A 27453-nucleotide genomic window follows, 5' to 3' on the forward strand; every position below is an offset into this window, starting at 1 on the left:
TCCAGAAACTCTTCAACTACTCCTAAGATTTTGTTCCCAAAGCTCTGATTATTTTGCTCTCCAATACCGCAGCCACTTGTTTCCGCTATCATTCCGATGTTAGGCCGATCCCCCGCATTGTAGCTAACCGTCTCCAACCGAACCGCGGTTGTCATACAACGCCTTACACGCGTCGCACGCCCTAGACAGAGGCTAACATCATGTGAATCTTATGATGTTTAGCGTCCATCTTCTGCATTATCCTTGAACTTTCTCTGGACCTTGCTTACTTTACAGGTTGATATCATCCAGAATCCTGGCAGAAACACACGGTAAGCTTATCGCTACTACGCCTTGCAGGGATCACGGCATATTAGAACAACATAACTAACAGATGCAGATAGCGACGACCAACACCAACTTTAGATACTCTCACCAAACCTACAACAGTTACAAGGAGAAAGAGCAAGGAGATAGCCCAACATGGCAGGCGATGGCAAGATCACCCTCGGACGCTACATGTGGGAACGCATCCACCAAGTTGGCGTCGACACAATATTCGGAGTACCCGGCGATTTCAACCTTCAGTTCCTCGATTCCATCTACCTCACCCCAGGTCTATCTTTCGTCACTAATCAAAACGAGCTGAATGCAGCTTACGCCGCCGATGGATACGCTCGTATCAAGAACACGCCCGGATGTCTCGTGACCACACACGGTGTCGGTGAACTATCAGCTCTGAACGGCATCGCAGGTAGCATGAGTGAGCATGTCAAAGTCGTCCATGTCGTTGGCCAGACTACACGGGCGATGCAGAAAGGCAATATGATGATCCATCACAGCATCGGGAATAAGCCAAATCATCAAATGTACAACAAGGCTAGCGAGGGGCTGAGATTTGCTGCTGCAGAACTCTGGGATGTTGCAGATGCTCCGAAAGAGATTGACAGGGTGCTGAGGGAGTGTGTTATCAAGAGTGGGCCGGTGTATATTTTCATGCCACTGGATTTGAGTGCTGAGATGGTGGATGCTGCGCTGTTGAAAACACCGATCAATCTTGAGCCGCACGTTGACGAGAAGGCACAGGATGAAGCGGTTAAGGCTATCATGGATGCAATTACGCAAGCCAAATATCCGACAATACTAGTAGATGCCCTCGTCCAACGCTTCAATGCTGCCCAGGAGACTGCGCAGCTAGTCCGCAAACTCAATGTTCCTTTTTTCTCAGCGACCATGGGTAAAGGCGTTGTCGACGAGACAGAAGAGAACTATGTGGGAGTCTGGAATGGCGAAGTCAGTTCTCCAGGTGTCAAAGAAGCAGCGAAACAAGCAGACTTGGTAGTTACCCTAGGTTATATACCTGCTGACACGAACTCGGCTGGTTTCTCAAGACAGTTGGATGAAAGTAGTACGATTCACATCAACCCGCACGACGTTGTCGTAGGTTCTCAGCACAACACGTCTGATGCTATTTACTGACAAACAACCAGGTCAAGGGCAAGTCCTACTCCGACACAGCCATAAAGTCCCTCCTTGCGGCTCTTACTGCCGCCCTGCCATCAACACCACAGCATAAAATTCCCAAACCACAGCTTCCACCACCTCGCACACCGCTCGACGCAAAGTCAGCCCATCTGACCCAATCCCAACTCTGGCCCGCCATCCAATCATTCATTCGTCCTGGTGACGCTATAGTCAGCGAAACTGGGACCTCCAACTTCGGTATCTGCGACATTACGTTCCCCGCAGATATCAGACTAGTCACACAGATCTACTACGGTAGCATCGGCTTCGCTACTGCGGCTACTTTGGGCGTAGGAATTGCGCGAAGAGAGGTAGAAAGCAAAGCTAAGAGTCAACTGGCCGGAGGAGAAGGAGAAGGAGAAGGAAGGACGATTTCGATAACAGGAGATGGAAGTATGGCTCTGACGATCCAGGAAATTGGTACTATGATTAAGGCGAAGTGTAAGACTATCGTATTTGTCATCAATAATGATGGATATACAGTTGAGAGATTGATTTGGGGCGCTCAACAAGGTCAGACTTTTCTTTCCTCTCCCCTATCTACCATTCGTTTTTCGGCTCTACCAAGAGAATAGTAGATCCAACATCAACTGACATCCTTGACAGCATACAACGACATTGTTCCCCACAACTACTCTCACCTCCTCCCTCTGTACCGCCATCCGGACCCGCAATCCTCTTACCATCGCGCAACTACTCAGTCAGAGTTAGCAGCCATCTTAGAGAAACCACAACTCAAGCAACCGCAGAACCTGCAACTTGTGGAACTGGTAGTCGATAAGATGGATACGAGTTGGAAGCTGGGTACAGCGCTGGCGTGGAGAAGCGAGGAACACAAGGAGTATCTTACTAGAGAGGGCTTTGTAGATACGTATGGCGGATGGGGGCTGGATGGCAAAGCTGGAGGGAGTGTGAAATGGAGTTGAGAAGGGACAAGGGGTTACGTAGCATGCTTATTCACGGATTGTCTTCATGTCCAGCTTGGGGTTATTCGCGAATAGATAGCATAGATCGACAATGAAGTAGCTCTTACCTCCCATTCGAACTTCAAAGATCCTGATTACCATCTCGTTCACCTCTTTCCGTTCTCTCTCGATCTTCCTCTGTGGTTTCCTTGTTCTAAGCAAACACCCCGAGTAAACAGAACCACACAACGATAAGCTCGTAAATCATCACAGGCTGCTTCTCCCAACTATACATAACTGCGGCAAAGCCTAATCTCATCGGGATCGTAGAAGCAATCATGCGACGGTTGCCTTGGAGGGTGAAGATGAGTTGGTACCAGCCGACTGCTATTCCACCCAGACCTTTGTCACAATGTTAGCCTGAGCTTGAAGTATGATGGATGGGTATCTGCGAATTTATGCGGGTATTCGAGGCGGGAAACGAATATAGGAAATCCTGACTTACCAATCGATTGCAAGGTCTTGTCTGGGCCTTCTAGACCAGTCATGGCAGCGTATTCCCCGGGGTTGATGAAGGGGTAGATGCCGAAGACTATGTTGACGAACGCATGTAAGATGAGAAGGAGACGAGCCATGCGCGAGATGGGTGACATTCTGATGGATGGAAGCACGGTGAGACCTGCTGCGATGTATAAGGAGATATCGCTATGTTGTTCGTTAGTTCATTCGAGTTGCAGGAAGACATTGATGGAGCTTCCAAGACTAAGCCAACCCCGCTATGGTAAGGCGTGCCATGTTTAGCGCCCACGTGGGCGCGTGTCTCTTCCGGCTCACGAAGTTTGAAGTTTGTCTTTCGATTGATCTCGACAGTCGCTTGTAACTCAATATCGAGCCATAAGTGTGATACTATATAGCCCCCAGCACGACAGTGACCTCTACGCATCTTCGAACGAAATCCACACCCGAGGATTATACAAAAAACTATATTTGCACTCTGACAACTTCTGCTACATATACTCAACATCTTCCTCATCTCATCTTCTTTTACTTGGTGTGTTTCTCGTTTGTGAGTATGAATCTGTATCGTTGCTTACCCTCTTCGAACTCCACAATGACGCGGCTTGCCTTTTTCATCGTGATGAGCTTCAATGGAGGCTTAACACCGATCCACAATAAAACGTAGCGTTTCCTCGATCTCCCTAGGAGAGCCCATGCACGAGCCTGTGATGTGCACCGTTTTCACGACGATAGCAAAAGCTGGGAAGCCGGGCAGCGGATCCTCAGGATTGCAACTATAGAAAGAGGTATTAGCTGCAATTAACCATCCTTTTTCTGGACATTTGGGCCGTTTTTTTAAGAGTAACCCGAGTGGTATCGGACATCATTGTTATCGGGTGCTGTTGGACATCGGATGAGTATCGAAATTAAGGTCTGCAGCCTTGTATAGGTTTTGATCGTATGGTACGGGCGTCAAACGCCGTACCCAAGGTTCCCGGAATTGCCCGTCCCAGCCCACCCATTAAGATCATAAAACCACTCGGGGCTTCTTCCGAAATGGAAGCCATTCCCTATGTCCATAGGCTGTCCTTGCATGTAGGCATTAATGTCAACATCCACACCCATGTTCATATCTCCTAGATCGGCGTCCAGCATATTCATTCCCTCCATCGTGCCGTCGAAAGAGGGGAAGTCTGCAACATTGCTGAAGCCTCTCTGGACGTCAGTACCAGTAGGAAGATGCTTCCCAGTGATGTCATCAGCGCCTTCGCCACGGCCGTGTTCTCTTCCATTGAAACATCCGCTCGAAAGACCTAGATCAATTTCTTCGCCGTGCTCTTCTCGATATACTTCAGCCAGTATCCGACTCGTTTCGCTGGTAGAAGTTTTTGCTGCTTCAAGGACAGCTGCGTCGGGGTCGTTGCCAGATATTAAAGCGTCGATGCGTGCTAGGGCACAATTTATGAAAACGACACCCTTTGCGTTCGTTTCGCCATTATGGATCCGGGCTATTGCTAAGCAGCGTGATGATTCTAGGACTTCACGTAGAGGCTGATACTGTGCCGGTAATGATGACAACCCTGTGGTGGAAGATGTTGGTGTTCGTGCGGAAACCATAGGAGCAAAGAGCGCTGCATCTTCCAGTCTCTCATTGATTTGCGAAGTAAGCTCGTAATATACGGTTGACATGCCGTAGAGGAAGAATGACTTAAAGAAGCCGACACATCGATGTGTCATACGTGTCCAATCGTCTTCTTCATCAGGCGCGTTGTCCGTCGCCGGCGCGTAGATTGCTAACGAGGTGTCCAAACATATCTTTCTTGAGTAATGATAGCGTGGGTTTCTGAATGCTTTTGAGAAGTATGGGCGGTGAAGACAGAGGACGAAGCGTCGGACTAGGGTGTCGTACATTTTTATCTGGAAAGGCGTGATGTTGTGTCCCGCAGCTAATGCGGTTTTGAAGAATATCATCCCCTTGCGACAGGCGCTGGTTAGCTCGCTGCCGACGCGCAGTACGTCATCGTACGATAGATCAAAGCGTAGATTGTTGATCAGCTTGATGATCTCTAACCTTACAGGAAGGGTCCGTGTAAAACCAATTTGGATGCTACTGTCGGTGAAAACAGTTTCTGGTTTCGCATCCAAAGGCGCCTCAATGCCTTCACCCATGTCTTCATCGTTGATGTTAGACGGCGGCTTAGTATCGTAGTCGTTGATAGAAACCATGGGTGGCATGCCCATATCCAGGCTACTTTGCGCAGTAATCTCCAAGACGGTTGCCCAAAGCCTGCGTCGCATCTCACCATGATAGACGCTGATTTTGAGGAAATGAGATGGATCGCGATGCAAACCAAGATGCATGGCCGTTCGTAACAGCGTGCCTGCAGGTATCCAGATGTGGTCGCCATCGACATTACAAACTTGGCGTGCGATTAGAATCAGAATCTGTATTTGCAATCCTATCATGTTGAGACGCGACTTCGCATGAGGAGCACTTTGCCACTCTGCTGCAGCCTGGATCCATTTCACGGCCGAGACGCGGAGCTTGGCTTGCTCTGGTCCAGTGTAGAATGGTACGCCAATTGCACATACCAGTAGAAACTTATGAACGATGGAAGGCTTTGCAGGCATAGTGCCTAGCCAATAGGCGTCGTATATCTTCTTGAACGAAGGAACGTGCAAGACACGAAAGACGCCCTCGAATGTGCGCAGGTAACAGTGAACAAGCGCATCGCTGATCTCCCTGGGTGGAATGCATGCCTGCAATTCTGGTGATATTGAAGGCTGTGACATGCGCGAGGCCTTGATGATGCGAGCCATTCGTTTCACTTCTGAGACGGTAGCATACAGTTCGGTCGACTTGTTCCTAGGCGTCAAAATTAGATGACTTCTCTTTCAAATAAAGCTTGCGCAAAATCACATACACCTCTTTCCTATTTGTGTTTTCGTTGATTTGAGTATTCGCAGCACCAAGAGCATCGTACTGGTCGGCGTACGTCAGTGAAGTCCGGCACAAGTATAAATGTATAAAGATCTCAGGCAAGGCTCACTTACAGGGTCTATAGCGTTGATCCAATGACTCTGACCGTAAAACTTCGACTTTACAAACTGACCGCTTGTGGCATCTGAGCTTTCCTGTCTCGGCAATATACCACTTCCCGCTTGCTCATTCAAATTAGCACTCGCCAGCTGCTCTTCTAGGCCGTGGATCCGACCCAACAAGCTGCTGATGACGGAGGCTTGTGTAGTATCTGGGTGTGAGTTCAAGTTGAAAGGCGGTCTATCGGCAGGCAAAGGCTTCAGTTTGCCACCACGTTCTCCGAGAAGCCCAGGTGCCACGTAGCGATTGATCATCGCGTCAAAGTTATTGGACATTGTGGGCGGCTGAGGAGAAGACCGAGCCGGATGTCCTTGGTCCTGGTCGTTGCTGTGGCCTGTCGAGGTATCATCTTCGGGTGACCTTTCGCTCCTTTCTGACCGAATTCCCGGGCGCGTAGGTCTAAAAGTGCAGGTCGCCGATTTGATTCTGGTGCATGCTCCACAAGGCTTCTCTCGATCGCATTTTACCTTGCGCATACGACACTCGACGCAAGATAGTGCGGGCCTTCGACGACGTTTTGCTGGTCCGTTGCCATCTGTGTCTGCACATTGAATACTTGGTTGCTCAACCATATTGAACGGAAGATACAAGCAATGTAATCGTCACTGAGTCCGCTGCGTAGTGTCAGTAGTATATGATGTTTCCAGATTCTGGAACTGTTGAAGGTAGCTGAATGAGTGATGGCCGGTCTTTTGTCAAGCGCGGGTCGGTGATTTCGGTGATCTCGCCACGAGGCTTCCGCGGCATATTCGCCAGCCTTTCTACATCTCACTATGACAGCATAGCCACACTGCGAGGCATCGCACATTGCACCACACATAAGCTCGAATCATCAGACTTGCGCGTGTCGTCTGTCAGGTAGAACGATGGTGTATTGATGGAGGCCTCGCAACATGTAACGGTTTTGGGCGGGTGTCGGCCTCGGGCTGGAGCCAGTCACACGAAGGTCGACGGCACCTGTGCGCACATCCACTCACATCCAGCCTCTCTACCCTCGACATGCAACTCCGGAATGAACCTACTTTTGGGTGTACATTAGGTGCGGATGTCGAATATGCTGCGCGCGTCCATTTTGGATATCCCCATCGAGCCAGTACCAGCGGACGCGTGCTAAGAGAGCGCAACATCCACGGTGTACATTCTTTCAAACGCAGGTACTTTGTGAACTTTACCAAAATTGCGATTTGAAGAGCTTGCATTGAGGCACAACCATTGAAATCCTGTAGCAACTATTTGACAGTATATACGACAATGGGACACGCCGTAGTGCACACAAAAATGTGTGCTTGGCTTTCTTACATGAGGCTTCCAGCTTGCCCACCTCTACACGACCCTGTAACATGCGGAAATTTGCACAACCTCTACGCATTGTTCACATCGACACAGCGATAAGAGGATGCATCAGATACAGCACCGCCCTGATAAACGGACACCAGCGGGTAAGGGCAGAGATCCCTTGACAGCACTGTTCCATTGACCGGGTGTTTTCCAATTGCTGGTATGGTGTCTGGGGAGGTACCATTCTCCACCCATGAGACAAGTTGTTGTAATCCGAACTGTATGGGTTGCGCCCCGGGACCACCCTCGCAATGATAGACACCTGGTGCAACGAAGAGCTTGTAGTAATGGTCCACGTCGTCATCTAACGCGGCTACACGGTTATAGTATCGCGTTGAGCCACCAAAAGGAATCAGGTCGTCTGCGATACCGTGCCAGCTGAGCAACTTCCCGCCTGCTTCCTTGAAAGCTGTAAGGTCTGCATCGTTGGTGCCTATGAAAGATTCCCATTGCTGATAGCCGGCATACATGTAGTCAGGTAGTACTTCTGCAGTGATCGTGGAAACGTCGAAAGTTGTGTTCTTCTCGACGAAAAGTTGATAGAACTGTGCGCCAAGTGCCCAGGGGGAGATTGAGCAGTTACCCGAACTGCGGCAGGCCGTATCCACCGTTGCCTTCAAAGGTGCATCTAGAGAGTATCCTGGGTAAATCCTCTGTCCCTGCTTGTTGGAGACACCGTACCAGGCAGCGTTTGCAACGGTTGCTGCTGCTTCAGAGATCATGTCGGAGCTGTTGTTACTGCAGTCGACGGGCTGACCGACGACGGTGAACGGGTCAAAAGAACACAACTCTGGAATGGATATGATGGAATCTTCGAAGCCGTCCAAGGCATCGCAAGCGGCAATTGCTGCGGCCGTAATTGCTTCAAATTCGCAATTAGGGGGGTATTCTCCCAGGGTATTCATGACGGCTTGAGCATGAAACAAGCTTGCGAAAAGGGGGTTGATGTTCAATGCAGGAGCTGCAGCTAGGATACCATCGAATGCTTCTGGATAGCGTTGGGCCAACATCATGCCCTGTCTACCGCCTTGAGAACATCCTAACCAACTATGTAGAAAGTCAACCACTGCTCGCTTTCAAAATGGAACGAACTACCGGCAGCTTCTTCAATTGAAATGGTAGGGTCATACATACTAGGAGTAAGTGGGAGCCTTCTCATAGAAGCTCTCTGTAATCATCTTTCCAAATATAGAAAGCTCATTCAAAGTGATAGAGCCGAAATTCTGCAGAGCAGCCAGATCAACATTGCCCGGAGATCGGAGCGCCCAGGGAGTAGCGGTGACTTCAGTCGCATTATGGCCACCATCAGTGGAAGCTGCTGCATAGCCATCAATGATGGCTGGAAGCAAGAGCTGGTCAAAAACACCAGCGCGCCAACCACCGCCTCCTACACCTTGGAAGCGTCCGTTCCATTCTTCCGGCAGCCATACTTGAAGGTTGATCGTATCGTTCTGACCCGGGTGGTTATAGGTCATCTCCACACGACAGTAGGAGATGTTATAAGATGAGAAACCAAGAAGCGGCACAAGTTGTTCGGCTGGGATTGGCGAGCCTGCCGGCGTCCATTGCGTCTTGAGCTCGGCTGTGAAGTTTGTAACTGCAGTGCCAGGGATATAGGGCTGTTGGAGGCTTGAACAAGCCAATGCGCGCGTCGCTGATGCTGTCAGAAGCTGAGATAAAGCCCGATAGATTACGGCCAGGCAATTGGATTTGACATACCTAAAGCTGAATACATTGTGTACAAGAGGAGATCGACTCGGTGCTAAAGACGCGTTCGGTGCTCGATACAAGGGATAACTCGCTCTGATATGCACACAGCTGTAGGTGATGGCTGCAACAGCATCTTTTATACGACAATATGTTCCGGTGATTTGCAAAATGTCTCGGTTCTCCGACGTCATATCTTTCTCTCTTAGGTTGTATTGTCGGCGTAACAGGTACGATGATACATCAAGGTAAACGAGCAAACGAACAAACGAGAGAACAAGGCAACAGATAATCAGCGGATAGTGATGCAGGAAGCTATTTGTTTCTCTTGTCGAGGACGGTCAAGCGACATATTGATCAATACCCTTGGATCGTCCGGATTGGACACGTCAACTTCGCTACAGTCGGCATGGAACATGGAGGTCTTGGATTCCGGTGCTAGACCGGTGAACGAGTAAACGAGTACCTTTAGCCTCTTGATCGGCATACTTAGCGTCACTTTATCGAATTGGGCTTTTGGCGCAACCAAGTCTGACCCCCGTCGCACATTTCGAGGTCTAAACCATACTACTCCACTCACGAACAACTTCACGCCCTGCACGTTTGCAAATGCAACTTCATCAAACGATAGAGGTGCATCATGCGCGGACTTCGAGAGCCTGCCGGACAGCCAATCAAGCGATACCATAGGAAGTCCAAGGCTGGATGCGACACGTGCAAGCGACGGCGCGTCAAATGTGACGAAGCTACACCAATATGTGGGGCTTGTGCTCAACGACAAGATGCATGCATCTATCAAAAGCCAACTTTTGCGACTGCCGGATCTAGGAATTTGGCAAAGACACCCTCAATCACGGCAAGGTCATCATCAGCATTATCGTTACCTCTATCGAGCACATACTCGTTGTGTCCACTGCATAACGCATACCGGAGCCCTTCCTCACGACTGGTCACTTACAATGCCACTCGAATGAGAGAAATGCAACTCATGCACCAATGGTCTACAGTCACATATCGTACTTCTGGTCCTCGCAACATGGAGGTCTTTCGCGACTATGTAGTCGCGGAGGCTATGAAACACACTTACCTAATGGACATCGTCCTCGCATTTACGTCCCTGCACAGCGCGAGCAAAGCAACAGAGGCCAGCAGTTCACATGAGCATCTTGCGGCCGCTCTCCACTACCAGAACCAGAGCATAGCCGAGTTCAACGAAACAAAGTCGCTCGTTAAACTATCGGAAGAGAACCTCGATCCTGTTTGCCTTATGACTGCTCTCCACGCAGTAACCGCACTGGTGGCCTCTCTGACACCCGCGACTCCACGTGAGCAGTTGGAACCAATAGCCGGAATAATGATGCGCATCAGGGAGTACATGCTATGCTTGAATAACATGATCATTGAACATCGCGTCTGGGCTGATAACAGCAAACTTAAACGAATCCTCGACAGTCCTACTGTACTAAGAATCGAAGATGACAGTGGGTTCTCGGCGAACAAGATGCGAGAGTTGACCGATGCTATACTAGCAAATATGGATCTTGACGATAGTGCGACGCCATTCTTCCATAGTATACTGGAGAAGCTGGAGAAGTCATACGCTGATAACAACGGGCGTTCGGTCATCTCTTGGTTGGTGATGGTGGAGCCTGTTTTCTTTCAAAAGGCTAATCTGGGAGAAACCGCAGCTTTGATAATATTGGCATGTTGGGGTGCACTTAGTTGCATTCTGGAGGATATATGGTGGTCAAAGTATGCTGGCCGAAGAATTGTGGAGGAACTGTCTTCCCAGCTCAATGGCTGCGACAGCCGCTGGAACGAGATCATGCAATGGTGTTATGAGCAAGTAAAGAAACATAAATTGTAAAAGCGAAGATGTACAATACTACAGGCTAGAAGGCGTCCAATGGATTAATGAACATGGATTCTTCTCACCTACTATCTCATGAAGCGGGCACAGATGAAAATGAGAATGAGATAGCCTGATTCGTTCTCGTTTATCCGTTCCCATCGACGTCCTACATCCTACTCCAGCCTCAGGGGCATACAGCCTTGGCACACACACACACACACACACACACACACACATATATATATATATATATATATATATATAACTTTAAAACCTTGTTTGACACGCTAATCTACTCAACCACTCATGGTTTGAATGCACTCATAATCAGGTCTGGTCTAAGCCTCAACATCTCCGTATAATTCTCATTATACTCTATAGTCTTTGGCTCATAATGTATATAAAACAATTTGCTCGTCCCACATAGTATAGCAGATCATACATGCATAAGTTTCACATTCGTCATCCATAATTCTGAATTCTCTACGAGCCATTCTTACTCCTCATTGAACACCTCACCAGCTTCCCTTCACGGTATTCCTCACACACTCCCCTAAATCTCAAGCATTATCTACGACCACAATGGTAGACAGCGTTCCATCTCTCTACCCATACCTCCCTTCAGAGCCCGCGGCCATCGTCAGTGGAGTGATTTTTTCAGTCCTACTTTTGATACACTGGGTAAAGTTGTTCAAGACCAAGACATGGTTCGCTGTGCCCCTCGTCATCGGCGCCGTCTGTAAGTTGCTCCTCCTTTTCCAATAGCCCAGATGAGAACACACAATCTATTGTCAACAATTACAGAAACTTGACTGACACCTCCCAAGTTGAGTCTTTAGGCTACGCAGCCCGTGCATACGGCCACTCGCACCCCTCCTCAAAGAACGCGTACATCGTCCAAACCATGCTCGTCCTGCTCGCACCCATACTCTTTACAGCAACAATCTACATGTTCATTGGCCGCCTGATCCTCGCATCGGGACACAACAAAGCCTCCATCATCAGGCCGACGTGGCTGACAAAGATCTTTCTCGGTGGCGATATATTGTGTTTTTTGGCGCAAGCGGCAGGCGCTAGTTTTCTGGTGAAGACTGATGCTTCGCAGTCGACAAAGAATCTGAGCAAGTACACCATACTTGCTGGTTTGGTCGTACAGCTCATCGTGTTTGGGTTCTTCTTGGTTGTTGCCACTATTTTCCACCTCAGAGCCAGGAAGGCTGAGAGGTTGGAAGTTGGAACAGTTGAGATGTTGAACTGGCAGGAGTACATGGTCACACTGTACATTGTTAGTGGACTGGTAACAGTACGAAACATATTCCGCGCTGCTGAGTACGTCACGGGTGGTGAGTGTATTCCTTGCCTTTCGGTTAATTTCAACTGACCGAAAGCAGACCAGGGATATCTCTTGACACACGAATGGCCGATATACATCTTCGATGCACTACTCATGGCTGCTGCACTCGCGAGTTGCACGTCCTGGTATGTTGGTGACATCGTACCGGAAGCCTTCAATGGCGATGAAGAAGATAGCGGTGTGACAGCGATTGCCATGTTTGCTCTCAACATAGCAACCGCGATGGGTAAAAACACCCCTCTGATTCAAACAACCGCCTCCCGAAAACCCGAGTAGATATGTCTCAATAATCTACACTTAGTCACTACGAAATTGCTAGGACGTGTAGCCTAATGGTAAGGCACTCGCACCCAATGGCCACCAATCGGGGATGCTGCGTGAACTTACCACCAGCACCGGTTCTGCGATCTACCGAGGTCGATGCGTGAGCACAGGAGTAACAGGCTGCGGGCACCTGTGTGGGTCGTGTGAGGGATCCATGTGCAAATCATGGCATGTCCAATCTCTTTTCTCTTTTTCCTCTCCCTTTTCCTTTTTGGTTGATCGAAATGAACGTGCATGCGTTGTTTACGGGAATGCGCATGCTACGTACTACAGACTAGGGGTTATATAAAATGTCACTGGTGTTTGTAAGTTCATGATTGTGGTATTGAGGTACATACTTCATTGGATACGATGCTATCGTCAACTCCATATATCCGGAGACGTCAAGTCTACCAACCTAAATCATACGTCCTCATCTGCATCCATCTCAACACCGTCAACACCTTGCTAAATGCCATAACCGCTACTCATACACCCCACCTATCCCTATCTACATATCCTTTGTCAAATCGTAAATCTTCTGAATCTCCTTAAGCTGCCCCTCATGATCAAACTTGAGATCCTTCAGTAGTCCATCCTCGAATCCAAAGACCCAGCCGTGTACAACAGGGAACTCATTCTCCGCCCAACACTGCTGCACAGCCGCCGTCTTGATAACATTTCGGCACTGCTCATAGACATTGAGCTCAACAAGCTTGTTGTACTTGTCGTCCTCGGAGCCACCATTGGCGACAACGTCGTCGAGCTCCTTTTGGTGCAACCGGTAGACGTCGCGGATGTTTCGCAGCCATGGGTTCAGGAGACCCATGTCCTTTGGTGTCATGGCGGCCTTGACACCGCCGCAGCCGTAGTGGCCGCAGACGACAATGTGCTTGACCTTGAGGTGGCGCACGGCGTAGTTTACGACGGACATGACATTTAGGTCGATGTTGTTTACGAGGTTGGCGATGTTACGGTGGATGAACATCTCGCCTGGCTCGAGACCGGTGATGGCTTCGGCGGGGATGCGGGAGTCAGAGCAGCCTGTAGGTGATGGATTAGCAACTACGTCTATGATGGATTGAGTCATTCCAGTATAGCCGTGTAGAACTCACCAATCCACAGATACTCGGGGGCCTGTCCGGCAGTCAAGTTGCTGAAGAAGGAGGGGTTCCTCTTCCTCATCTCATCGGCCCATTTCTTGTTGTTCTCAAAGATACGGTCATGACTCTGCTGGAGGTACTTGCGCACTTCCTTGGGCTCTTCCTTTCCAGTCATTCTGGGCCACGAAAAGTGTCTTTTGGCGCTAATTGGCTGTTGTGCTGTGGCTGTTTGCAAAAGCGGTGATGATGCTGGTCCAGTAGAACAGAATCGCAACGAAGTCCGGTTAAGTGAAAGAGAAGTACGCTGTAGCGGCGTTGAGCTTGATAAGAGTCGAGCTGCGGGAGCGAAGGAGAGCTGCCCCGCTGCGACTAGCTCTCGGAGAGCGTGGGGTAACCGGTGCGGCATGACAGGACAACAAGAAAAAAAGATGGTGCAAAAGAGGTAAAACGCCAATGACAATGCTGCGGGCAGTTTCGGTTCTAGGAGAGAGGGGACGCGAAACGGATAATGCTCGAATTATTTTGCTTCTCCTGCGCGCCGATTGGGCGCTCTGACGTCAAAGGATTGGCTAAAGGATCAAGGACCCTGGTTGCAGATCGGCAGACGATGGGTCTAGCAGAGACATCTGAGTAAAACATCGAGACTACAGCCTCATTAATATCTCACCAAAGCCCAAGAATTGTCTGTTGCATTGAGCCTGTTGGGTGCTAAACGGCGGCTGTCAGTCGGACACACAACACAATGCTTCTTGACGACGCCAAGAGGTCCATCATATCGCGCCATGCCGACCGTCTATTGAGCACAAGGCCTTGGCCAAAGACGATCTGCCCCTCCGAGATTGCCCGCGCGTTATCAACAGAGGAGCTGCGTACACTAGATGCGTCAGAGTGGAGGGACACCATGGGTCATATACGACAGATAATGTGGGAGAGGAGAGAAGCAGGACAAGTCGAAGTGATGCAGAAGAGCCAAGTGGTGGACGTGGAGAGCTTGGAGGATATCAGAGGACCGATAAGAGTGAGAAACGTAAGAGGATAATACAACATCAGTAAATGCTCCAACTGCTGTTGCGGATTACAACATGTATAGTAATTTCGATGCAATACGGGCAACGTTTAGTCGTTCCAACTGGCCCGATATGCTGACCTTGAGAGAACCACGTCCTCAACAGACTCCGATAAGCTCCGATAAACTCCAATATATGCATGCATCCAAACCTTCGTGACATTTCAAATTTCAAGTCTCGGGATGCTTGGCGCCGCTAGCATCAAGACCCTGCCACTTCTCCTCATCCCATCCCATACTGGGATCTGTCGCATTACCCGCTTTGCCCTCCTCGGTAAGATTCTTGATGTCGCTCCAGTACTCGAGCTTCTTGCACTCGTTATCAGCTGCCTCGATGGCCTTGAGTAGGTTATTGATCCTGCGTTCTTCGGCTTCCCCTTCCGGCTTCGAGTCTTTCTTGTGCTGTTCACGGTGGTCTTTAGCGGCTTCGAAGCGGTCCATAAGTGTGGAGAGGAGTTGGCGACGGGAATTCTGGAAGATAAGCATCGACATGATGGACGGCATCTGGGCATGTTAGTTATGTTGGAGGTATAGGGATGCCATATGCATACCTGTCCTGCAAGGTAGTGCAGTTCCTCGCCCCCATCGTCGATGAATTTGTGTATGTAAATTATCTTCTCTCGGTCGATAGCAGCTTTCTTCAATTTCCTCATGAGTGTGGCAATATCCCTGATTTCCTCGTCCAGACTTGTCTGAGCACTGTCTAGCAAGCCGCTGTTGGTACCAAAGGTCGTCGACCTGACCAATGTAGTGCCGATGCTGAAGGTTTCGCCAAACATGCGTTCCTTTGCGTTCTCCTTGGTCTTGGGTGGTAGCCTCTGCTTCACCCGTCTCCGTAGCCAGCGTCGCCGCCGAACGAAGCTGTGGAACCAAGGGTGGTTGCCGTGCCAGGCTGAGCCTTTGAACAGCAGACTGTACTGCCAACCCTCTTCATCGACATCCAGACTCATGTCGACATACCAGCTCTTCCAGTCCCATACCCAACTTGGATCTGGAACTTGTGCATTTGTGATATTGACGGCAGATGGCCTGAACTTGGCATCCTGCCAGGGCGCAGGGTCGATTCGTAGGTTCCACAGCGCCTTGTTCGAGAATAGCGGTATGCCGAATATGAACCAACCGCGCTGGTTCTCATAGAGGATATCGATGTGCGAGTCTGATGAGGTCGATGGCTGTTCAGGTTGTGCAGCCGTAGTAGGCGTGTTGTCGCCGTTGGACGTGTGGTCGACGAGGCTTATCGTTTGGTCCGCCATGCTGCCGAGCGTGGTGTAAGAATCAAGGAAAGCAAGAGGCGAACGCCGTGGCTATCGTAGATACATGAGGTCGTGGTTAGGCAGGCGCGGCACGCTGCACAGGTGGTCGGCAGTCGCTGGAGGGTGGCTGTTAAGGGGTGCGCACAGAGGACTACACGCTTGGACGACGCGACCGCAATGCGACAACTATACAAATAAGATTAATGCTACAACGAGATTACAATTAGTGTATAGAAGCAAGAACAACGAGTGTGTGTGATGTGGATCCGGCCTGTCATTCATCGTAGAGTCAGCTAGTTTGGCGATCTGGTTCGCACGGCAGCGAAAAGCCCGTGCTTCAGCTGTCTGCCATTACGTCACACATGCGCTTGTTAGAAAGACGCCTTCCAAGGTTCCCCTCTCTCGCACAACTCTGCTTTCTTCATCTTCAATTCGCTTTTTACATAGCTTGATCATTCTTCAAGTCCAACCAACCAACACCACAAACCCCCCATCCCATCAACAATGTCTCGTCGTTTCGCTACATACGGTGGTGTCGCTGCTCTTGGTGGCGTGACCTACTACCTCTACAATGCTGGAGGTGACCCGAAGCTTGCCGAGAAGAAGGCTGAGCGTAAGTCCTGGAGAGGTCGACTGCCTGGCTTATCAACTAACAGCTGCAGACGATGCTGCGACTGCTGCACGCAAGCTAAGAGGCGATTACCCTGGCCAGGACAAGGAAGCAAAGAAGGCCGGCGAGGAGGGCTACGAGGCAGTCCGCGCCAGCGCACAGCAATACGTATGTTCAATGCGATTCCATCCATGTTACTTGTGGCAGTATACTGACCATGGTTAGGCCGACCAAGCCAAGGCGGAAGCAAAGAAGGCCGAGCAAAAGTTTGACGCCTACAGCGCCGATGCGAAGAAGCAGTATGAAGAGGCAAAGGCCCGCGCCGAGCGTGAGCTACACGCAGCAGGCAAGCAGGTCAACGCTGCTGCCAACAAGTTCGATGCCGTTGTCGAGGACAAGGCCGCGAAGACGTCGTCATGGTTCGGCGGACTGTTTGGTGGAAAGTAAGCTCGAAGTGTACAGGACCAGTAATGTAATGATAATGTAACAAGATGAGCCGAAGCTTGTTGTCGAAAGTCTTGCATGGCATCGGAGTATATAGGCGCAGGGCTTTTTATCTCAATAAGATATGATACTCATGTTCGCTCTCTTACAAGTCACGTCTCTGTCGTTAGCGTGCGAAGCTTGGACGGCATCGTGACAAGGCGCGAAGTCGTTGTTTGTGGGTGGACAAATTTCGCAGAGAGATGTCGAGATGACGAAAGCGTAATGAGTGGTGGGGACATAGCGGATGCGTGGGGCAACGACACGCTCGAGTTTCAGTTAAGTGGGGCGAAAACGCGACGCGAACGCGCAGAAGCGTAAAGCGCGTCGGACGTGCCTTCCCTTCCCTGTTTTGCACCCCCCTCGGCTCATAAACACTCCTTTGAACCTCACCCTCTCACCCACACGACACATCACTTATCGATATTGTTCCAGATATCTCGTCCTTGTATCAATCAGAAACATCTTCAACAACAATGTCGCCTATTGCTCCCGGTCAGCTCCCGGCCGAGCTTGTCAACCTTCTCGCACTACACTCATCATTCCTAACGGCGCTGTCGCTGCATTATGCCCACAATGGCACTTCGACACCTGCCGATCTTCGAGACTTGATTGCATCGACCACTTTAGTCTGGCGGCAACGCAAGGTCACGTACGATGACATTCGACTCCTCCTTGGTATTCTCGATCACGGTCCCTCCGGCACCAACAACCCTTACTACCTATCCGACTACGGCCGCGGCAAAATCTGCATTGAAATCAAGGACAACAGTCCCATGATGAATGGCATGACACATGTGAATGAACAAGGGCTGCAAGAAATGTTCAAGGAAGGATTAGACACGTTGTGGTCGCAATGGTGCACGTCGCAGATGATGATGGCCCGGCCAATTGCGGTGCCCAAGCGCGGACGCGGACGCCCGAAGAAGGTCGACATCAAGCAAGCATGCATGGACACATTCCTCGATGACACCTCCGTGTCCAAGTTCCTTAGCCAGCTTCCTCTCGCCCAAGTCACCACATGCGAGTCGCTCACCGCGCTTGCACCAGCACAAGAGAAGGGACGCAAGAGGTTGCGGGAGTTCAAGGAGAGCGTACAGCAAGGTCGTGCGCTAAAGAAGACAAGGTCCACCATCGGAAAGGAGAACGAGACTTCCTTGGGACAGAACCAGCAAGCCCAACCCGCTCAGCCCAAGATTACTGATTTTGCTGCCGTTCGCAAAACCAACCTCCTCGACCGTATTCTTGCCAAGCAGGAGGCTGCAAAGGCTGGCCCCGCAGCACCAACACCCGCTGAACTTCAGAGAAAAGCAGCACTCCAGCGCACTCCAGAAGTCATTGGTGTGCTCTCTCTACTCTGCGCGAACAGACCCGGATCGCGCGTTTCGTTCTCGACAACCACCCTTTTGCAGGCGATACAGGGCTCTATTCGATCTCCAATCTCAAAGGAAGAGGCGATGAAGTGTGTGGAAGTTTTAGCAAGCGAAGTTGCCCCAGGATACGTGTCGGTCGTCAGTATGGGCAGTATCTCTAGTGTCGTCATCAACCAGATGATGAGGCCCACGGATATCAAGAGCAGGCTTATTGCGCTGGGCGCTTGAAGGTCTATTTTTTGTGTTCAGATTATCACCCTTTAATCTTTTTGTTGTAAGTAAATGACCTCATTCAGAGTCACTTGGCCAGCGTTTGTTTATCACATCATCTTAGCGAGCGTAGTTTCGTCCTTGCGCTGTACAGTATCTTAGCCTTATAGCATATTCTAATTGCAGAACATACACATACAATTTCGCTCCTTCACTCTCCTCGTTCCGATACGATTTTATACCAGCGCCAGATACCCAACAACGTCTTGCTATGCGTGGCTTGCCGCTTCTTCTGACAATTGACAGCTGTTACATGTCAGATCTTCGCACCTCGCTTCACTTATTAGCACATGTCCGCATAGTCAACGCGGCTGTCACGTATCATCACACATTGGTCTTCACAGCATCGACCTTGCAATGGATGCCTTTTGCCGATGCAGTACACGAAATCACCAACGTCCCAGTAACTTGCTGTACTGTGCCAGTGAATAAACACAAAGGCCACCATAGGATCGAAGACGACCTGGTTTTTGAAACAATGACAGCCAAGCACGAACGACCTGTGACAGAAAACGTTCAGACAAGACCACTTCAGCGAAATGTCAGGACTCTAGCATTGACGGAAGGCAGGCATTCCATCGTTCTGGAAGAAAGTGCCGCGTCGATGAACAACGCGTTCGTCCACGTTTCCGAACATGAATGTTTCCTGCCTGAGGCTGTGGAGGGTCTACATATACCATGCGCGTTTCCGGTAAGCATCTGACAGCTTCACAAGAATTGATCATTATTCAAGAGTGAGGAGGAGTATAATACATCAAATCGTTGATCACTCTGGCAGGTCCTACTCTAGTACCATACATCAACTGAAAACCCACATATTAATCGCTTTACCAACCTCGATCAGCTCGGCATCCCCACCCGCTTCATCCGCTCCAGCTTCAGCATCGGCTCCTTCACCAGCAACCCCATCTACCTCCGCAGATGCAGGGACAGGAAAACAAGTTACTATTAACCCGGGTGATACGCTTGAAATCATTGCTGCCGCGAATGGAGTGGGCATCTGCGATATCGCCAAGGCGAATGCAATTCAGGATCCAAATCTGATACTTGCAGGTGAAATGTTGACGATTCCTGTGCTGGTGGGCGAGAAGGATGATAGGAGTTGTTTACCATAAGTGGTGGTGGAGAGCGGAATGAGAACAATGAGGGAAACAGGTCATAGGGTGATGGGATGATGAGGCTTTGGTGTGTATATATTCGAGGCTTACAAGGTGTTCTACGAAGGTGCCGACGTACTCACTGATGTTTGGCTTTCGTGTGATATTGGTGTTCAAAGGGATTAATGATGAGATTGGTTGTGTAGGTGTGTTCTAACATTTTTCGATTTGTTCTTTTCAGTCGTAACAGACCAGTGCGATTGTGCAGGCTGCAAAGACGCCTTTGGAAATATATATAGTACTTCGGTTTGGTGAAGGAAGAGTTGTTTTCTAGATCATATTGAATAAAGCCAGACTTTTCGTAGTTCAGGTTTGTAAGATGGCGCCGGGGTTTTGGAGAGGGACAATCTTATGCAGATTTCGAAGGACCAATTTTCGAAGTAATGGTGCCATTTATAGCTATCTGCTTAGCAAAAACTGTGCGCTGTATAGTGAGTTGTTGGCACATCTCTGGTGGACATAGGATCCAAGGCTAAGATCCCGGCGTGGACACAAAAAATATCATGCAATACGACAACCCTGGGCTGTGGGATAACTGAGAAGCCGTTGACTGTGAAAATAATGTAGATTCGGGAATGTCATTAGGCGAGACATGCGACCGTGGTAAGCAGGGCACTGCCAAAACCCTTCATCCATCATCCACCACCAAGACGACCACCCCATACACATGTACAACGCGACAACAAAAACGAAAGCTTCTCAAGCCCGACGTGGGGGTCGAACCCACAACCTTGAGATTTACTGAGTAATCGTGTCTATTAGACCGTGAAAGACTAAGAGTCTCACGCTCTACCGATTGAGCTAGCCGGGCTGGTTTTGAGCCTGTTGATGGAAGGACGATAAAACAATTAACATATATCCTAAAGCGTCACATCTTTCAAGCAATGTGCTCTTCAAGAATCATCTTTCCGGTCGTGCGGGGCTAATGTTGGTGGCCGCACATGGCCGTGGGATCTGAACATTCATCCGACAACCCCAACTTCAAAAATCTGCAAATCCACACATCATGGTTGGAATTCAATGCTCGGCAGTTTGAACGAATGCGCTTGACCTGCCCTTCCTTATTGCCCATATACATCGCGTATTACGTCGCTTACATCAGTGTTCCCTGACAATATCCCTTGCTGCTGCTGCTGCTGCTGCTGCTGCTGCTGGGGGAACTTCGGGCCCAAGACGCCCGCGGACCCTATACTTTTAGCGACCCGACCAGCACGATCAATGATGCCATCCCCAAAATATCACGTCAGCAGGGTCACCACTCGATCGCGAAGACATTGGTGAGGGATGGGACGGTTGGTACAGGTGATGCAAGAATTCGTATTACATCACCTCCCTTGCGTTGCGGTTTTGGGACACTGATCAATTTGAAGTCACTCTGCGTTGCAGCAATCATCATGTAGGCCGCGTAGCCAAAGGAAATCACCTGGGCACCCTCGATTGGACAATCGGGCGATTTGTATTTCAGTATACGACGGCTGAGATGGGGTCAATCCACTTCGGCGGCGTTGCGGGGTTCGCAAACCTGTCGTTACAGACACAGCCTGGATCAAGTTTGCGGCGTTGGAAGAAGTATACGAGGCCTGGATGCGCCAAACGAGGTGGCCACGTACCCTGCTTGCGCCTCGCGCTGGAATCTTTGAGGCCATCGTATAGCGCTGGCGCAGCAGAACCCGTTAACCCGCGTACCTGGCAGCATTGGTAGCATATGGTCCGGCATGCCGCTGCGACGCCGACACAACATCGGTCCCAATCCTTCTGAACCACGTTTACGTAGACGTGACGGAGGCTTGTCTCCGCGTCTAGACCACTTCGCTGGAAATCGGGAGCTGAAGAGGAAAAACAACTTTTTAAACTCCGTGACAAAGACCCTAGGACAGTTCCTGCAGCGAAGAACTGGAATATCGCGGAGAAAACGCCACGTTGAAGGAAAAGCAATGTTTATCCTCCTTGGACCCTAGCTAACGATGGCGATCGAGATGTTTGCATGATGTCGCTAAGATGAACTGAGAACGGGACAACCACAAGGGACTCACGACAGTCACACGTAGGACTCTTGGGTTATATGACAGTTCCCAATGAGCTACAAGGATGAGTCGTCCATCCCATGACAGCCGTCACATCCGAGCGGAAAGGATTAGTCCTACACGTCAATCTACAGTTCGACTCACTACTCCAAAGTAGAGTTCGTGCAGTTCCACAACGAGTGTTTCAGAGCATCGTGGACCCGGTACTTGCATAGCCTCATGTTCAGAGATGAGGCGCCCCTTGGACTTTGCACCATTTAGGTGCGTACCACTGTAAGCACCGAGACAGTTTTCACAAAGTATGGGGCCTCCGGTATGACGAATGTTTCCAACACTATAGATGCCGTAGAAGCCCCTATAGTTGGCATTAGATCTACATAAGATCTACGGGCTCGGTCTAAGCTCCGGTGTCCTAAGACGAATGTTAGCTTCAATCCGCATACACGAACGCGGACGAGTGCTGGGTGTCGCACCAAGTAGACTTGATAAAAATCCATCTTCACTTTGCCATCTTTTTCTTTGACTAGGTGCGCCCTTGCAGCCCAGTCTTTGCTAGACTCACCCCCTGCTTTGAAGCCGTACTTGACCGTTCCATATAGCATCACCTCGTCTGCGTTCGGACCGAACGGAAATATCTGGAGTGGCTTGTGCGCCCTGCTAGAAATCTTTTCCCACATGGCTTTGCGCATGGACAGAATCTCTGCAGCCAAGAATCAGCCTCGCAAAGGGTATAAGGGGATTGAAACGTCAAGGCGCAGATTGAACCTCAGGACTGGATGGAAAAAGCAACTGAGACAAACCTTCTCGGCCCGCTACCCTCTTCGAGGCCATGACGAGCGTCGCATCCTTAGTGAAGTAATCGACGTATTTCTCATGCGCTTCAGCCGTATCGGACGTAGCGTAGAAATCCTCGAAGAATTTCTTGTATGCAGGGTCAAACTCAACAGCCGGCGGGTATTGAGACACGTAGGAAGTCATTTCGTGTTCGATTAGTGATGTGTGGGATCATAGATTGAGGGTGTCTATTGTTGCGGCTCGTCAAACGTCCAGCGAAGGCTTGCTTTCTAAACCTCGTATTGCGTGCCTGACGTAACGAATGACAAGCGCCTCCCGGCGGCGGGCCGGGCGGGAACGGCGTTCTGCAATTTCCAACTTCGACATCCAGTTGTTCTCCACATACACTCATTCGTGCGACTCACGTCAGTTTACCAGCTTCAAAGTTCATGATAGAAATCTTGTGTAACTGACTTCATCATCGCCTTGGCAAGGGTTACTGTCATCATAACAGCGTCAGCCTTGAACACCTTCAGGCTTAGGTACCCGAGCGGCACCGACGTCTTACACTATAGTAGCGCCAACCGTTCAAAAGAGACGCCGACTTCCAGCGCGAAGTCCCGCGCAGTTGCGTAATAGTAAAGCACCCTTGAGATCGTTCTGCAAGGTTACCATGTCTTCTCGCCTACTTTGTCCTCGGCCACGGTCGCGGCCTCAACAACACCCGGAGTACCTGCGCAAGCGCAGCGAAGCTTTCACCGAGGCATGGATGTGTTGTCATCACGGTTAATACCGTGGACCCAAAGGAGTCCAACTCACCGAAAACGAGATGAAAAATCTCTTCGGACGCTGCTTCCGGACAGATTCAGGATGCATGCGTCCGACTTAGAATCTGAGGTTTGAACTTCGATCGCAACTACCGTAGATCACAACGCCTATGATGTCTTTGCGCGGGACAGCGGTATCGAGATTACAACTGTTTCTTGATGCGAGTTATGATGACTCGATGTACATCAGAAGTCGGAACCCTGTCCACTTGGTAGTTCTCAGCCACAGCCTCAGGCTACGTCTCGAACTACTCCGGAGATACTTGTCAAGCCCAAGACCCGTTTAGTGACCGTTCAGAGTAGTGGTACCCACTGAAATAGCTCAGGCGCTGGCATCACACGGACTGTGGATCTGTCAGCGATGGTGGCAGAGGTCCAATCTGTCAGTTGCTCTGTGCCCATGCAAGTACGTGAAGAGACTTGCAAGGGTAACGCTATGAAAACTAGCTAATAGATTTCAGACTGCACGTTTGGCAACACATATACGAATGCGAATATCTTGCTTCTAGATGCCTAAGGGGCCATGGGCTCTGGACAACTCTTCAGCTCATATCGCCAAACGCCGTAGTGATGCAACACAACCAAAGATCTACCACCTCAGACTCTGGACGCCGTCCTCCGAACAGGGTGAAAACGCAAATCATTCCTGGAGCTAAATCTCGACGGGAACTAGTATCTGAAGCTCCGTTGCGATTCAGTGGCGTGGGAAGTTTCCAGATCTAGCCTTCGACCTAGACGTCACTATAGACCACGTCTGTGGCGCAATACTCAACATGCTTCCTACACGTGCATGTCGCACTCCATGATGATCGACACCCGGGGGTGTACCCACAGACTACTAGGTGGATCCGATAATGGCACATAGGAGATTTCATAGTCGGATCGCTCGATGTGGCTGTCCGACTATCCGGCTAGAGAGAAGTCCTACCAGGTCTGGAGACTGGCTCCCGAGTATTAATGGGGTACACCCTGTCCAGTATTTTACACACATAACTACCCCAGGAGTCTCCCTCATTCGGGTTAACAACCGCCCATCATGACTTCTCCTTCTGGTCTTCCTTCCGGCACTCACGAGACACACTACATGGCAGACCATCGTCGACGTTCCAGTGAGATCATCCCCACTCAGGATGTTACCGTTCCAGCACATCTGCTTCGGGCCACGGGTACTCTTGGATCAAAACGCGACAACACGCATACTACACATACAGGAGCCTGGGAACCACAAGCGGAGAACCCTTTCCTCGACTCTGAACGAATTGGAAGCATCCGTCGTCGTCCCACACAAGACTCTGGCGGTCTACAACGGAACGGTACTCAACGCTCTACCAACCTTGAACGCACAGAAACGCATGGCGAACGAAGGAGGAGTAACCGGTTCTCCTGGTTCAGCAACAGTGGTGCAAAGAGAAACTCGCAACAGAGCGGGGCACTACCATCACCAACTGAGGAGAACCTAAGACCCTTCCGGACCCTTTCCTACATCCCTGGGTCAACCGATGTTCTAGCTCTGAGCCCTCGAGGAAGTCGTGCACCATCACCAAGTTCACTCAATAGAGTTCCTACCGCGTCTACAAAGTCAAAATGGTCCAATGACGACCCCTTCGCGACGAAACCCAACTCAGTCAGAAGCAGCAGAGACAACCCTTTTGCGACTGAAAACAACTCGGTCCGAAACTCTACAGATTCCTTGCCTCAGGAGCCTGAAGCCGCACATCACGCGGGTCGCCCCCGAAAGAACACTCTACAGTCTGTTGTAGATGGTATGGTACCCGACGCTCTCAAGCGGAGCATGACCAATGCATCCTACTTCAAAAGGAGTGAGATGTTTGACACCTACCAGAAGGCGAAGAAGAAGGGAGCAGAGATTCAACGAAAGAAGTGGGTGCAAATCACCTTTGAGTACACCATCTATGCTTTCCTGATACTCTTCGTCTATTTTGTCTTAATCGGAATTCCTCTATGGAAAGGTGCTGTGTGGTGGCTTTACTGGGTTGTATCCACCAAGTTCGTTATCGCTGGTGGTTTCGGTATCGTGCTTGGAGTCGCACTATTGTAAGTTTGCCAGAGCATCCTCGCCATTTTTCCAGTGACTAACATACCTTAGTTATGCGTTCGCTCCTTTACTCATCCTTTTCGAGAAGGATCCACCTCCCGCCGACTTCTCTACAGAGACCAAATTCCATTCCAACGTTGACGATTGCTGCCTCATGATCCCGTGCTACAAGTCCGCTGGACTCATTGCCAACACACTCGAAGCTGCCCTGAAGATCTTCCCTCCATCGAACATATTCGTCATCGCCAACGGAAACAGCCCGACGCCACTCGACAATACGGAAGAGGTCTGCCGTCCTTACGGCGTGAATCATATCTGGTCGCCAATCGGATCGAAGATCGTTGCTCAATTTGTTGGTTGTTATGCTGCGAAGAATTTCAAGAACGTTTTGCTCATTGACGATGACTGTGCGCTGCCTGACAACTTCCCTGTCGTCACTGAGCGCTTGAATGGCAAGGTTATGTGCATTGGCTACACCATCAAATCCGTCGGGCCAAACTCTACAAAGGGAAACCTCTGCCAACAAGCTCAGGATCTCGAGTACAAGCTCAGTGGTATTCAGCGTGAGTTTGCCGGTAAGGTCGGCTCCGCCACCTTCCCACACGGAGCTATTTCCCTCTGGGACCGTGAGCTACTTGTCAAGACCTTTCACGAACACCCCGGCTTCAGTGTGTCCGAAGACTGGTTCTTTGGTCATGTAGCCCGCAAGCTCGGATGTCGCATCAAGATGTGCTCGCAAGTCTTTGTTGAAACCGAAACACCTACCGCTGTTTTTATTTCTGGCGGTGGTTCCCGTGGTGGTTTCGGCGAGATGACCATTTTCTCGCAACGTTTCAAGCGTTGGAACTTCTTCTTCGTCAACGGCATGTGGTACAACATGGCATACATTCTTGGTAGCTGGAAGCTCGGTTGGTGGGAAATTGGTGCAAAGATCTTCGTCTTCCAAGAGGTAAGCAATCCGCAGTCTATTTCGCTCATCCAACATACTAACAACACACTAGGTCTACGAAACTCTGCTCTACCTTCTCACACCTTTCATCCTACCTATCTCGTTCTATGTCCGCCCCTCGTTCTGCGGTTACCTTCTCGCCGCCACAATCGTTATGTACCTCATCAACGTCATCATCTTCAACGAAGTGCACCTCCGCCGCAAGAACGAGCGCGTTGGCTGGCAGCTCATGTACATCTACTACCTACCGTACAAGATCGTCTTGACCTTTATCAATGTCGCAAGCTGCTACTGGTCGCTGTACAAGTACGCCAAATACTTCGCCAAGCGTCACCCCAAGGTCATTGAAGATGACAAGGCTGTCGAGGTTGTCATTCGCCTTGAGGAAGAGAAGGCTGGCCCGGAGTGCGGTCTTGGTCGACGAATGACTGTGCGCACTATTGGCACACGGTCCCGCGCCAGCATGGACGAGGGTGACGAGGGTAGGCCCTTGTCCCCTGATGCCATCGATGTTGGAAGTGCTTCCTATGCGATCGTTACCGAACCTGAGGATGTCCACTCTCCTGGTCTTCACCACGCCCCCACTCATCATGTCAGCCAGACAAGGCCAAGTAGCCCTCTGCTGGAGAATGAGGGTATTACTGCAAAGGATTACTTTGATGTAGCACAGGATGCGAACATCGATGTGGAGAAGCAGAACAAGAGAACCAGCCGTTTGAGTGGCTGGAGTCAAAAGTCACAACGCAAGAACGTTTTCTAGGTTTCTTTTCCTTTTATCTGGGTCTACATTGGAGTTTCGGTCTACTGGGCGGCATTCTGTTATATACCTCTCGCGCATACTATAATCTCTTTAACGGCCGAAGAAATCAACCATAATTCAAGTTCAAATACTCTCCAAGTCTGTGCGAAGGATTTCCAGAAGCGATATCCACTGGTATTAACTACTAT

At 50.0% G+C, this 27453-nt stretch overlaps 11 protein-coding genes across 11 annotated transcripts; 6 read left to right on the forward strand and 5 right to left on the reverse strand.

Moving 5' to 3' along the window:
* Positions 1-462: 462 nt before the first annotated feature.
* GT037_004001 (pyruvate decarboxylase) lies at positions 463-2429 on the forward strand (the record flags this gene model as incomplete). The annotated part of the gene is made up of 3 exons (XM_038929048.1): positions 463-1419; positions 1470-1944; positions 2110-2429. 3 exons carry the CDS (start codon positions 463-465, stop codon positions 2427-2429), a joined length of 1752 nt encoding a protein of 583 aa, XP_038788755.1.
* A 27-nt stretch (positions 2430-2456) lies between these two features.
* Positions 2457-6578, reverse strand: GT037_004002 (uncharacterized protein; the record flags this gene model as incomplete). The annotated part of the gene is made up of 6 exons (XM_038929049.1): positions 2457-2622; positions 2702-2810; positions 2914-3113; positions 3892-5772; positions 5831-5889; positions 5961-6578. 6 exons carry the CDS (start codon positions 6576-6578, stop codon positions 2457-2459), a joined length of 3033 nt encoding a protein of 1010 aa, XP_038788756.1.
* A 789-nt stretch (positions 6579-7367) lies between these two features.
* GT037_004003 (uncharacterized protein) lies at positions 7368-9079 on the reverse strand (the record flags this gene model as incomplete). The annotated part of the gene is made up of 3 exons (XM_038929050.1): positions 7368-8391; positions 8479-8998; positions 9064-9079. The coding sequence occupies 3 exons, from the start codon at positions 9077-9079 to the stop codon at positions 7368-7370; spliced, it is 1560 nt and encodes a 519-aa protein (XP_038788757.1).
* A 1008-nt stretch (positions 9080-10087) lies between these two features.
* GT037_004004 (uncharacterized protein) lies at positions 10088-12533 on the forward strand (the record flags this gene model as incomplete). The annotated part of the gene is made up of 4 exons (XM_038929051.1): positions 10088-10687; positions 11426-11642; positions 11731-12246; positions 12295-12533. 4 exons carry the CDS (start codon positions 10088-10090, stop codon positions 12531-12533), a joined length of 1572 nt encoding a protein of 523 aa, XP_038788758.1.
* Positions 12534-13071: 538 nt separating this feature from the next.
* GT037_004005 (carbonic anhydrase) lies at positions 13072-13838 on the reverse strand (the record flags this gene model as incomplete). Its single annotated transcript, XM_038929052.1, has 2 exons — positions 13072-13604; positions 13676-13838. The coding sequence occupies 2 exons, from the start codon at positions 13836-13838 to the stop codon at positions 13072-13074; spliced, it is 696 nt and encodes a 231-aa protein (XP_038788759.1).
* Positions 13839-14900: 1062 nt separating this feature from the next.
* On the reverse strand, positions 14901-15982 carry GT037_004006 (uncharacterized protein; the record flags this gene model as incomplete). Its single annotated transcript, XM_038929053.1, has 2 exons — positions 14901-15233; positions 15281-15982. The coding sequence occupies 2 exons, from the start codon at positions 15980-15982 to the stop codon at positions 14901-14903; spliced, it is 1035 nt and encodes a 344-aa protein (XP_038788760.1).
* Positions 15983-16486: 504 nt separating this feature from the next.
* Positions 16487-17039, forward strand: GT037_004007 (uncharacterized protein; the record flags this gene model as incomplete). Its single annotated transcript, XM_038929054.1, has 3 exons — positions 16487-16595; positions 16645-16760; positions 16818-17039. The coding sequence occupies 3 exons, from the start codon at positions 16487-16489 to the stop codon at positions 17037-17039; spliced, it is 447 nt and encodes a 148-aa protein (XP_038788761.1).
* Positions 17040-17551: 512 nt separating this feature from the next.
* On the forward strand, positions 17552-18676 carry GT037_004008 (uncharacterized protein; the record flags this gene model as incomplete). Its single annotated transcript, XM_038929055.1, has 1 exon — positions 17552-18676. One exon carries the CDS (start codon positions 17552-17554, stop codon positions 18674-18676), a length of 1125 nt encoding a protein of 374 aa, XP_038788762.1.
* An 866-nt stretch (positions 18677-19542) lies between these two features.
* GT037_004009 (uncharacterized protein) lies at positions 19543-19833 on the forward strand (the record flags this gene model as incomplete). The annotated part of the gene is made up of 1 exon (XM_038929056.1): positions 19543-19833. A coding segment is annotated over one exon (291 nt), but the record flags the coding sequence as incomplete, so codon positions are not given.
* Positions 19834-22296: 2463 nt separating this feature from the next.
* GT037_004010 (uncharacterized protein) lies at positions 22297-22877 on the reverse strand (the record flags this gene model as incomplete). Its single annotated transcript, XM_038929057.1, has 3 exons — positions 22297-22311; positions 22373-22599; positions 22700-22877. 3 exons carry the CDS (start codon positions 22875-22877, stop codon positions 22297-22299), a joined length of 420 nt encoding a protein of 139 aa, XP_038788764.1.
* A 1659-nt stretch (positions 22878-24536) lies between these two features.
* On the forward strand, positions 24537-27265 carry GT037_004011 (glycosyltransferase family 2 protein; the record flags this gene model as incomplete). The annotated part of the gene is made up of 3 exons (XM_038929058.1): positions 24537-25555; positions 25608-26505; positions 26558-27265. The coding sequence occupies 3 exons, from the start codon at positions 24537-24539 to the stop codon at positions 27263-27265; spliced, it is 2625 nt and encodes an 874-aa protein (XP_038788765.1).
* Between the last annotated feature and the right edge of the window lie 188 nt (positions 27266-27453).

Source organism: Alternaria burnsii (assembly GCF_013036055.1).
Source record: "Alternaria burnsii strain CBS107.38 chromosome Unknown 730, whole genome shotgun sequence".
Taxonomy (NCBI): Eukaryota; Fungi; Ascomycota; class Dothideomycetes; order Pleosporales; family Pleosporaceae; genus Alternaria; species Alternaria burnsii.